Genomic DNA, 13209 nt, shown 5'->3' on the forward strand with positions numbered 1-13209 from the left:
TAACCCTGGTTCCCTGAAATAGAAATGTAACCATTACTGAATGGGTATTTACCTCCTAAAGACCCGGATCCTGAGTATTGTATTCCAAAGCTGCTCTTTGAGCCTGTGACACGGTCATGATCCTGCCCCCAAGGGATCAAAAGGATAGGCGCACAGATCTCAACACAATCTTTCCTTTTAAGACTGACCTGACAGAGAGCCTTGTTCAGATAAGTACAATTGTTGCTTATATCTGCATATATTTTGCATTTTATGTGTTTTACAAAATGTTTCATGTGACATAAAGCAAATCACTGAAATAGTTTTCCTGTGGAACAGCCTCATCTCCAGCATGCACTTAGAGAGACAGGCACAACACTTGGAGAAACTGTGGTTAACTAGCTCCTTCTTAAGCAAATTGGCCTTGCATGTCTCACAGGGATGGAACCCAGGCATGATGCAAGGAGCAAGCAATGCAATATATAGTTTGGTACTGGTTCAGTGTATTTAACTCCGGGTTGGTACTGGTTCAGAACTGGTTCGGTACTGATTCGGAATCTGGTCGGCACCAGGTCGGTTCTGTAATGGTTCGGTTTAGTTACTTTAGCACCAGATCGGTACAGGGCCGGTGCAGTAACCTGGGTCCCGGTTCGGAAGCAGATGCGGTCGGTGACCTCGGTTCCGCCGGTACAGGTGCACCTGGTAGCAGTTATCACGGGTGGCAATGTACAGGCAATGTACAGTAAAAGCCACTGGCATAACCACTCAGTCAGTACAAACACAAGACTGAGGGAAGCCTGCTGGTCAAAATAAACCAACAGCCTTCGCAATGGTGATGCTGATAACTGTTTACCAAAGCGGCATCAAGATATTTCGGTTGTAATACAACCAACAAAAAAGCAGAAACTAGTATCTCGGTCCTGCGCAGCGCTGCTGAGCCCAGCAGCTGGCTGCTCTTACTGTACATGTGTCAAGCACCACGTTACAGACAGGCCTGCTTGTAATATCGGTAAAACAGAAATAAAACAATGAGAAAATATTTTCTGTTTCAAAAACAGGAATTTAAAAAATATATATAAGCGTAAACTTATAATAAGAAACTATAATAAGATCCAAAATGGAAAATTACCTATATGGTAACAGTATCCTGGGAGACAGCCAGCATGGTTTTAGGAAAGTCAGATCGTGTCTAACTAACCTGCTCGATTTTTTTGAGGATGCAACATCGACAATGAATAATTGCAAAGCATATGACATGGTTTATTTAGATTTCCAGAAAGCTTTTGACAAAGTCCTGCATAAAAGATTAATTCTCAAACTCAACGCAGTAGGGATTCAAGGAAATGCATGTACGCATGCATGGATTAGGGAGTGGTTAACATGTAGAAAACAGAAAGTACTGATTAGAGGAGAAACCTCAAAATGGAGCGAGGTAACCAGTGGTGTACCACAGGGATCAGTATTAGGTCCTCTGCTATTCCTAATCTACATTAATGATTTAGATCCTGGTATAGTAAGCAAACTTGTTAAATTTGCAGACAACTCAAAAATAGTGGCAAACACTGTTGCAGCAGCAAAAGACATTCAAAATGATCTAGACAGCATTCAGAACTGGGCAGACACATGGCAAATAACATTAAATAGAGAAAAGTGTACGGTAATGCATGCAGGCAATAAAAATGTGCATTATAAATATCATATGGGAGATACTGAAATTGAAGAAGGAATCTATGCAAAAGACCTAGGAGTTTATGTTGACTCAGAAATGTCTTCATCTATACAATGTGGGGAAGCTATAAAAAAGGCCAACAAGATGCTCAGATATATTGTGAAAAGTGTTGAATTTAAATCAAGGGAAGTAATGTTAAAACTTTACAATGCATTAGTAAGACCTTATCTAGAATATTCTGTTCAGTTCTGGTCACCTCGTTACAAAAAGGATATTGCTGCTGTAGAAAGAGTGCAAAGAAGAGCAACCAGAATAAAAGTCATGTCGTATACAGAAGAATACTAAAATAATTGAATCTATTTAGTCTTGAACAAACAAGCGGTGATCTGATTCAAGCATTCAAAATTCTAAAAGGTATTGACAGTGCGACCCAGGGGACATTTTCAACCTGAAAAAAGAAGGACCAGGGGTCACAAATGGAGATTAGATAAAGGGCATTCAGAACTGAAAATAGGATGAACTTTTTTACACAGAGAATTGTGAGGGTCTGGAACCAACTCCCCAAGAAGCTGCTTGATGAGATTCTGGGATCAATAAGCTACTAAGGGTTATGATAATAACCTAACGTTACATTTCCTAGTTGAAAGGGAACCCAATTTGGTGTACAATTGCATTGTTAGATCTGTTTTAAAGGGATTCTTACACCTATGGTGACCACCCATCCCTAATTGTGAGGGACAGTCCCGAAATGTAAAGACCAATTCCCGGTCCTGGCCTCAATGCCTCCGGGACGGCATTTGTCTCGAATTCCTAGACTCTGCGCAATCTTACAGTTTAGCGCCACAGTCAAACCATAGTACAGTATGTTTACAGCACAACATAGCACCGCCCGTGCCGTATTATTTTGCAATGCCTTACACTCACTCGCTGACTCGCCAGTTCAAACAATAAAAATACATATGTATCTTGATTCAGCACGCTGCCTACTACCCCCCCCCCCCCCCCTCCCCCCCCCTCCCCCCCCCCCCTCCCCGCTCTCTCACTCTTCTGGAGGTAACATATGTAAACATGGGTAAACATTTAAAAACATATGTAAACATACCCCAACATAAGAAATGGCCTGTGTCCCGTTTTTGCATTTTGAAACTTACACCATCTACATATTAAATCATATTACTACAAGCTTATCTGATTAAATTTCTGTGGTCATCTTTATTTTCATGTTTTATAAATTGCTCTACTGGATGCCTCAGGATCTGAATTTATTCTGTTGTCAAAAACCATTTCTGTGTGCCTCAAGAAAGCAGGATGTTACAGAAACAGGAAGTTGTCTATTGCTTATGTCTGTTCTTTCAAGGGGGTTTCTTTCATGTTCCCAAGCAATACTGGATGTTGCTATTTGGCAGGGGATTTGGTAATGATCCTGACAAGTTCCTTTTTGCTCAAACTCGTTGGTGAAAAAGATGAAGACAAAATATTTTTTTAAAAAATGAAATATGCAGATATGCCCACATTTAGTGGGGACTAAAGATTACAGCAGAAATATAGAACCATAACCAGTCAGAACAGCCAGAATTTGGGAATGTTAGGTTCTGAAGTTTGAACTGGTACACACTCCTACAGTAAATGGGTGTGCCTTTGACTCTGCCAATGCTTTTCAGCTAAAAAACTTAATGCCACAATGTCCTTAAGCATCCAATACTAACTTTCAATTCTCTCTTTATCCAATTTCATTCTACCTAAGGAGATACAGTATCTGTGTACAGCCCTTCATGTATATAACACTTAGAACAATGGAAGCCAATCAGTGCATTAGGAACCATTAATAACTGATCAACAAGGGGAGGGGTTGGCAAACTCCAATCCAACATATAAATCGTCAAACTACATTAGTTACATGGACAATGGAGAAGATGCCTTGTCAGAAAGCGATTCATATCAAACCCACAACTATCAATTGTCATAGCTTAGTTTACAGAAAATTGATTATTTTCAATACTATCAGTAGAAATATACAGGATCAACAACCCCTAATGTTAAATACATTTTATAACTACAGTGGTTAGTGTTTCAGCAAAACATCTATGCACACTGCTGTCAAAATGATGCAGACTGTATTGTGACAGTCCTATCAATGGCCTGTTTGAAACTCCAGAACCTTGACAGGCACAGGGTTAAATTCCATGGTATTGTCCAAAGGCTAAGCAATTTCTCTTACTTGGAGTTTTTTGAGGTGGCAGGGTAGGATGAAGGTCTTTATTGCAGTAATTTTCATCTATACAGCATTCGATTGCTCTTCTCTGATGGAATTTTGGTGTGTCCTAAAAATGAAATACAGATATTTGTTTATACTACATATACAATTAATATTTTGACAAGCTTTAAAGGGAAATTTGTTTATATGTTTAGCCTACCCTATAATAATGTCCTCCCATGTATTAGCAAAATAGTTAATAGTTAGGATCCTGTATATTTGGGCAGTCACATTTAATTTTTGTCTGTGGCTGTATATACTCAGTTCCATTTCCCCTTGCTGCAAGTCATGAATTTTGTCTAGACATCTGTAAGGATTGCTGAGATTTTTAATACGTATTACAATTGGTGGAATTTAATATGTATTACAAATGTGGAATTACCCTTTAAAGATACAACCTCCCATACTCATCATGTCAGTTCTTGGAGATGCAAAAATGCCAGAAGAAATGGTGGTGATAAACGATTCCTTTACTAAATGTGAAAATAACCTGGATACCATACATTTAAAGTGTAGTCTTGGTACTTACCCGGCACTGGAAGTCTGAGCCTTCCCATCCAAGGCACCCTGAAGTCACCATAGGAGTCCCAGATTCGTCTTCTTCAATCATTGTAAAACAGTAGCCGTCAGTCCTATCAAAGACAGGGGCAAAGTTATTGCAATACATCCATTTATAGATCACATGTTGCTTTGAGTAGTGCATGCGATAAACAGATGTCCTTGAGCATAATATCAAACCTAATAAGGGGCTTTCTGAAGTAAACCACCATCAAACTATGCCGTAAACTTATCCAAACTACAGAAAAAATAAAGCAGGCCTACAGAGGGCTCATGCACAGGAGACCCAATGGAAGGGTCTGGAAAGCTGCAGCCATCAGGCCCAGGAGTTTCCGGAATGTTTCTACCGTGAGCGCTCTGTTGAGCTGAAAGATCTCCAAACAGGTCACTATTGTCTGCACTCTGCCGTCCGACAGAGTGGCCAGCATGGACTCGGAGTCCAAGCACACGCCGAGATAGGAGGCTGTCTGGGAAGGTGTGATCTGGCATAATTCACCATAAGGCCCAACAGTTGAAGGTGGCCGGTGACAAGTCCTGTGTGCGCCTCTTCCTGTGCTGGAGACTGAGCACAAATTAGCCAGTCATCCAGATAATTGTCATCCAGATAATCCAGATTGGTTGCATGCACTTCGAGAAGGCATGTGGAGCTAGTGAGAGACCAAATGCCAAGACACGGAACTCTGAAAGGCAAACTGCATGTACTTCCTGTGCACTGGTTTTATGGGGATGTGGAAATAGGTGTCTTTGACGTCCACCGTGGTGAACCAGTTGGCCTGATTGACTGCAACAGCTATTGCATTGTAAACATTTTAAACCTCCTTTGGCTCAGATACAGGTTGACATGTCTGAGGTTGAGGATCGGTCTGAGGTCACCATCCCGCTTGGGCACTAGGAAGTACCTGGAGTAGAACCCTTCCTCCAACTGGAGGGGATCTATCATGTGAATAGCCCGTCTTTGCAGCACAAACGCTACCTCCTGAGACACCCAGAGGTGCCTTGTGGGTCTGTGACTGATGTCATCGTCATGCCCCGAAAGGGAGGGAGACGATGCTTGAATTGCAGCGAATAGCCGGACTGAACAGTAGTAAGCATCCAGGTGTCTGTGGTGCACTGATGCCAATAGTCCAGATGGCTCCCTGAGAAAGGGCCCTTGGCCTGTGGCAGCAAAATACTAGGCTGCTGCTTCGCCAGTGGCTTGCCCTGTGGCTTCTGTCTCTGCACAGGCCATGGAACCTATTATAGCCTCTTATTATAGCCCATTATAGTTGCTTGGGAAGCAGGCGAACCAGCTCCTTAGTGGATTTCCGCTCGCGTTGCAGCATCTCATCCACCGCGGGACCGAATGTATGCCCTCGAGTGATCGGGGTGTACAACAGTGGTGCTTTATCCCTGTCAGGTACACGTGACTGGGAAAGCCAAAGCTACCTGCGGGCGGCTACCAGTGCAACCAGGTTTTTACCTACAGCCTGTCCGTTGAGTTTGGACACACAAAGCAGGTTTTTGTTCACCAGGCGCAGCTCATCCAGCTGTTCTGGTGAGGGCTTGTGGTTCTCAGTGCGGGACCGCAGCAAACACGACTGGCTACCAGGATTCTATTGTAGTTCCTTAGCCGTGCGGCGAATGCCCCGGCTGAATAGGCTTTTGAGGATCACCTCAGAAACCCGGCACTGCTTGTTAGGGCAGGCAGCGTCCTTGGAAAGCAGCGCCAAATTAGGTGCCTGGACCAAGGCAGCAATGGAAGCCTCAACCGGCGGAAAATGGGCCAGGCCAAGCTTCTCCGCATCATGCACCCTATATAGGGCGTCCATCGACTGGAAAACATCAGGAGCTGTTGCCTGATGGTCCCAGGAAGACTGGATCTCAAGAGAAAATACAGGTGAACTGGGGTGGATATGGGAGAGGTGGTAGGCTCATCGTCGAAAATTGACTGCCTTGTTTCCCCTGCCGTAGGCCAGGGCAAGATTGCAGTGGCCGTCTTGATTAGCGGTATAAGCTCTGTCAACAGAGAGAGCTTAACCGCAGGGGACGTGCTGTCGGACTCCACCTCCTCAGAGGGAACGCCAGCTCCTGTTCTCCCACCTCCTCAGAAGTGGCGATGGACAGTATATATAGACTGGGGGGGTTAAGACCCAAGTGGTATCGGTTCAGTGTATTTAACACTGGGTCGGTACTGGTTCAGAACTGGTTGAGTACTGGTTTGGAACCTTGGTCGACACAAGGCTGGTTCGGTGACTTTGGTGCTGTTTGGATCAGGGTCGGTACCAGTTTGGTGACTTTAGCACCGGGTCGATACAGGGACGGTACCAGGACGACGGCGGTTGGTTCGGTACCGGTTCGGTGGCTTTAACACCAGGTCCTTACCGGAACAGTACTGGTACTAGTGTGATAACTGTACTGGGTCGGGATAGAAAGCGGGTTGTTAACCTTGGCATCGTTTGGTACGGGTCCACCGGTTCGCAGTCTTCGCGGGTGGCACTGTACAAAGATGCCCATCTGTAAAAGCCACTGGCAAAACCACTCAGTACCAACACGAGACTAAGGGAAGCCTGCTTGTTAGAATGGACTAACAGCCTTCACAATGGTGATGCTAAAAACCTGTCACCAAAACGGCATCAAGATACTGTGGTTATAATTGCAAGCAACAACAAACCGAACCGAGTATCTCGGTCCTGCGCAGTGCTGATAAGCCCAACAGCTGCTCTTGCTGCACATGTGCTGAGTACCACGTTGCAGACAGACCTGCGCGTAGTATCTGTAAAAACACAATGAGAAAAGACTTTCTCAACAAAAAACAGTAAATAAACAATTACATAAATAATATAGAATGTCTTGTATAGTGCTAAAAAGCTCTAGACAGAGGTATACAGCCTGGGGGGGAGAGCACAGTCAGCCGACTTATGTTGCTGGATCCCTGGAAGAAGCGACTCAAGCTGCTGGCTTCATGCGGGGCACAAGACTGCAGCAATTTGTTTAAATATTACATATACTTTGTGTAAAACACAAATAATGTGAAATATATAGAGATAGAAGCAACAAAGTACTTATCTGAACTTATCTCTGATCTGTGAGCGCAGTCGTTTTGATACCTCGGGGGCAGAGTCATGACTGCGTCACAGGCTCAGTGAGCAGCTTTGGTATACAATTTTCAGGATTCGGGTCTTTAGGAGGAAATACCCATTCGGTAGTGGTTACATTTCGTAATTGAAAGGGAACTGTTACAGCCACTGACACACAATCATAATACTGCCCAAGGGTAGCTCCAGCAATCACCTGACCTCTGTAAATCAAGGTTAAATACTTTAGCAATGCTATAAGCAGTGTTGCCAGGTCAGAGGTTTTACATTTCTGCTCAGGGCAATCTGGAGGTAAGAAATGTACTTCACAATTCTATGAAATTATCAGGTATACAATTAAATGTACCTGTAATACACGTTGTGGGCAGAATTTTTAAAAAAACAGAGTTATTGTATCAAACTTGCAGTATAGTAACAACAGCTTTAGTAGCATCTGTTAATGCTTTGAAATTGAGTCGATGAGGTAGTTAACGAACGCATTTTTCGTTAAAAAGCTTAATTGTCGCAGGTCCTGATAAATTATGACAATTAACCGGATTTCCTTTTAAATTCCCACGCAAAAACCAAATAAATAGTTGCAAGAAGCACTGCGTGTTAAGATATTTTGTTATATTTTTAAAGTGTGTGCCACTTTAAAGCCCTAAAAAGGTAATTTCCTAACACGGTAATTAGACAAATTGCATGTGTCTTGCATTGCTAATATGTTAAATATCTATGGAGAAAAAAAAATAGGAGTTAGTATGTTTCTGTCATGGCTGCATCAACATTTGTATTGATAATAATAATAATAATAATAATAATAATAATAATAATAATAATAATAATAATAATAATAATAATAATAATAAACAACATTTAAAACACAACATTGTTGGGTCAATATGTAAACTGTACATATTTTTAAATGTAGATACAAACTAAATTCAAAATATAATTTCAAAAGACTAAATACCCTTACACATGTCCTAAAATTTTGTAAGCGATTACTCACTCGCAGCCTTTAGGGCACTGACATATTTTATAATATTATTATTACTGTGGATGGTGCAGCACAGCCTCACGTTTTGAGAGACTAAACCCTCCCACATATATCCTAAAATGTCAGAAGCGATTGGTCAAACACAACGTGCCCAAGCACTGAGTTACTACTATGCCACGGTACAACAGAGACAGCATACAGTAATCAATAGCGATCTTCAGTTATGAAATAACTATTGAAAGTAAGATTAAGTTTGCTAAAAATAGGTTCTTAGCTCCCCTAAATGTTGTATCCATCAAAAGTTGCGTCAATCAAAGCACTATAAAAATATAATACAGACCTTTTTGTTTGCTTGTTTGACTTCCACATCCGACATTGAATAATACAGAGAAATCGTATACAGGGCAGTTTACATGTCAATCATGCACTTTTTAAATGACGTGACCGATACACCATTCACATATTTTGAGAGCTTAAACCCTTCTACACACTTAGGAGAAAAAAAATTGAAATGATCACAGCCAGCGCTACAGTAAGATTTATTTTAGGACTTTATGACGAAATGTTTAGGGTGTACGCCATACGTCCCCTAGCACAGAAGGGGTTAAGAAGCACGGGTACCTACAGAAGAAAAAAAAAAAAACACCAGCCTGAGCAAATTCAATGAGTGAGATTTGTTTTAAAAGTATGAAAATATGAAGAAAAAAAAAAAACGTCTCCATGAATGTGTTCAAAAAGACAAATACAGGTCTTATCAGCTTGCTGCAAGATTTACTACATAACGAAGTTCCAGAAAGTCCTGTGGATTACAACAGTATCTTCTCAGAAGTTTGTTGTACTCATATGGACTAATAATATAATATACTGGATCCTAACAACAAGTTCATGGGGCGGGAGCCAGGCTACCTGTAGTGACGTTGCATGACTTCTCGGCGAGCCGCCCACAGTTAGGACCAAACCCTTGGCAGGACGAGGTCCATGTCGTGGTGAGGTCACCTCCACAGTTAGGTGAGATCATGTCGTGGTGGGGAAATTTCAAAGGCTGGGTGCACAGCACCCTCAGGGACACAGAGTTGGTAAATATTGAATAGATATAGAAAAGGGGTCCCCGTCTCTTGGGGGATCTGACATACAGAAAGAGGGCTCCCCATCTCTTGGGGGGCCCTGTACATAAATAGAGGCTGGAGAACCTGAAAGAAAGGAAGAAATGGGGACTCTGGCTTGGAGAGCTGACCTTGATGAGGTGAATTATAGACTCCCAAAGCTGGGACGGAGACGCAGCCCCAGAGAACCTGAAACGAAAAGAGAGCCTTGTGTTACGAAGGAAGAGTTCCTACGGCGAGGTTTAAGAATAAGCTTAGCTCCTCAGATTGCAAGGGTAGTGATAGATCATGAGCTGCTAAAAGGTTGGGTTTAGCTGGGAGTCCCCTCTGACTCTTGGAGAATCCTCACGGAGAAAAGGAAGCAGAGCTTAACCAAGGGTTGGAGAAAGTGAGATCACTAACCCCCCAAAGGAAGGAACCTGGTTCCCCGCTAAAGATTCCTATGAGTGCATATAAACAAAAAAATCGCCAATGCATAGAGAAAAAAAGAAAGAAAGAAAACATTTTTACACAACAAAAGTTACTGACTGGCTCCCTACTAACTGCATGGAAGCATAAATTGACTTTGCCAAAGATGATCCGTTTTGGAAATGTGCAGGAAGAGGAAAAAGTGAGAATCTATGATGAGCATGAGATCATTGCAGCGAATACCCAGCATAGGAAAGCTGGCAATAAAAGGAACTGCATATTCTGAGCATCTTTAAAAAACAAAACATTCAGTTAAACATATAGTTTCATTATTAGGTCATCAAATGTAGAGAAGCAGCCTTGACGGAGGATTGAGATCAAATTGCCAGGAATATCTATAGAGATAGGCAGGGGAGAAGGAGAAGCGGTTGGAGAGCTCTTAGAGATTCCGCGCAGGAGGAGACGGACAGCTGGTATTGATAGGAGCTGGTATTTTCTCTTTGCATGTACTATAAAAGCCATAATCCAGTCCTGGTTGAATGGGATCAGGTTAATCTTGCTTTGGGAGCAGAAAGTCAAAAGGTGAACAATAAACTCTTTTCTACTCAATTGGAGGTTTTTAGATATATTTTCTTTTATTTCTTATCTTTTTAGTAAGCTAGGAGAACTACGGACAGTATACTTTTTTTTAAGTCCATGGACATATTCACACGTCATCTGTGATGTCACCTACCTCTGTTCAAATTGTTAATTTCTTAAAGGCACAGTACTCCATTACACTGAAATTTGATCAGACTCAAGGCTAACAAATGTAAACAAACTAGAATACTAATAAAGAACATATTAATGTTTTAACCACTTTAAAGATATTAACTTTTAGCTTTAAACATTTGGTTACTCTCGTAAAGTGCTTCAACATGTTGGCCTACACAGAAACAGTATAAAGGTAATCTCAGAAGCATCAAGATGACATTTTTCAATTTGCTTTGGGTTTTCGACAGAAGAAATAATAATAATAATAATAATAATATTAATAATAATAATAATAATAATAATAATAATAATAAAATATACCTACCTGACTCTGCCTGTTTAAAAAAATCCTGACGACAGTGTCACGTTTGTTTTTGGATGTTCTATTCACCCCAAGTTCTTTCTTTTTTAAATTTTGTGCAGTTACTATGCAGCCTTGTGCACAACAGGGCTCTGGGCAGCACCGTGCCAGTGGGGTATGAGGATGCTGGCATTGCATGGTGCTGACAGGGGACAGTATGGATTTTTACAAAAATCATGAAAACAATGTGGCACGCTTTCATAACAGTGACAGAACAATGCAGCACGATGCTGCAGACATCGTGGAAACAAGGTAACTGCCAAGTGTGTGTGTGTGTGTGTGTGTGTGTGTGTGTGTGTGCGTGTGTGTGTGTGCGTGTGTGTGTGCGTGTGTGTGCGTGTGTGTGCGTGTGTGTGTGCTGTGTGCGTGTGTGTGTGTGTGTGCGTGTGCGTGTGTGTGCGTGTGTGTGCGTGTGTGTGTTTTCTTTCAAACTCACGTCCGTATTTTTCAATATTTTACACAATAAAAATAAAAGCAGATTATTATTATTATTATTATTATTATTATTATTATTATTATTATTATTATTGTTATTATTATTAATAAACATATTTTGTATTATTATTACTACTAGTAGTAGTTGTATATAATAGCATTCATTCACTGATATTCAAACGAAACAGTAGTACAACACAGACTTTTTTTTTTTCGGCCCTGGCTGTCTTCGTCTGCCTTTTTGCATGTTACAGTCTTGTTTCCGCCCCTTCAAAATGTCACAAATACCGGCTGGGTATTGGTCAACAGCTGTTTTCATGTTGCTTTTGGCGGTCCCTCCTACTCCTGCGAAACTTCTCTCCGCCCATTTCGTGGATTGGAAATGGCTAGTTTTGGTTTCGTGATAAAGAAAATGCGATATGGAAACTAGCGATATTATCGCATAAACACTCTTTCGCAAGAGTGATCGGGGGTTTGATTTGGTCTGGCCCTAAGGCAACTAATGAACAAAGGTATTCGTAAACCCGCAGCGCCCACATACAAAGCCCAATAATCACCCCAGATAACCGCCACAATCACATTCCACACTTATGTTCACAACATCCAGCCATTCAGTAATTGCGCCCCGCTAAGACCCCTCTCTCCCGCCCCTTTCCCACCTGGACATACCTGACATTTACCCCCCTCATTCTATTGGGTTATCCGGGTTCATCTTATGACATTCTCATTTGCTGTCTTTTTAAAAAGTTTCTCAATTACTTTTTTCTTTCAACTTTTTCTTTTATTTCTACCCTCCTGTTACATTAGTAATTGTGCTTGCTCTATGCACAAATTCTGGGGTAGGCTGCAGTGTAATTATATTGGAAACTAAAACATATGTCGAAAACAGAGATCATTGTCATTTTAATCAAATTAAATAAAAAGATACAATGACATAGAACAATGTATCTTTATCAACAATGTAGTATTTTCTAAAGTATAAATTATATAATTTCCAATCGATACTTTATTATTATTATTATTATTATTATTATTTTGTTTATTTAGCAGACGCCTTTATCCAAGGCGACTTACAGAGACTAGGGTGTGTGAACTATGCATCAGCTGCAGAGTCACTTACAACTACTTGAATGTATTTGTATTTGCTTGCGATTGTAAGTCGCCCTGGATAAGGGCGTCTGCTAAGAAATAAATAATAATAATAAATAATAATAATAACTACGTCTCACCCGAAAGACGGAGCACAAGGAGGTTAAGTGACTTGCTCAGGGTCACACAATGAGTCAGTGGCTGAGGTGGGATTTGAACCGGGGCCCTTTTCTTTAACCACTGGACCACACAGCCTCTACTGATAGCTATTTGTGATTTCAACTACTGTTACTGAACAAAACATTGAAATAGTAATGTAAACAACTCCTAAAAGTTTCTATATATGTTTTTTATTGGTCTTAAAAATACACACACATTATTAACCTTTAAATATGTACATCTAGTAATATGGGCGAATTGTCATGAGGATGAACTGTCGGAGAGACGAATTGTAGGCGGGGACGAATTGTCGTGCACCCCTCTGCAGCAGCAGTGTTGTTGATGCATAGTTCACCCCCTAGTCTCTGGGTAAGTCACTTTGGATAAA

The 13209-nt window shown here is 41.3% G+C and overlaps 1 protein-coding gene across 7 annotated transcripts in view; it reads right to left on the reverse strand.

The window, feature by feature from the left end:
* Positions 1 to 13209, reverse strand: part of LOC117408649 (bone morphogenetic protein receptor type-1B) — a 342845-nt gene that overhangs the window by 33527 nt on the left and 296109 nt on the right. For all 7 annotated transcript variants that reach the window (XM_034013833.3, XM_058996777.1, XM_058996771.1 and 4 more), the window contains 2 exons: positions 4432 to 4534; positions 3867 to 3969 (listed from right to left, as the gene is read on the reverse strand). In XM_034013833.3, coding sequence (XP_033869724.1) covers positions 3867 to 3969; positions 4432 to 4534 — 206 coding nt within the window. The remainder of the gene's footprint in view (positions 1 to 3866; positions 3970 to 4431; positions 4535 to 13209) is intronic.

The sequence above is a fragment of the Acipenser ruthenus genome, chromosome 2 (genome assembly GCF_902713425.1).
Source record: "Acipenser ruthenus chromosome 2, fAciRut3.2 maternal haplotype, whole genome shotgun sequence".
NCBI classification, from domain to species: Eukaryota; Metazoa; Chordata; class Actinopteri; order Acipenseriformes; family Acipenseridae; genus Acipenser; species Acipenser ruthenus.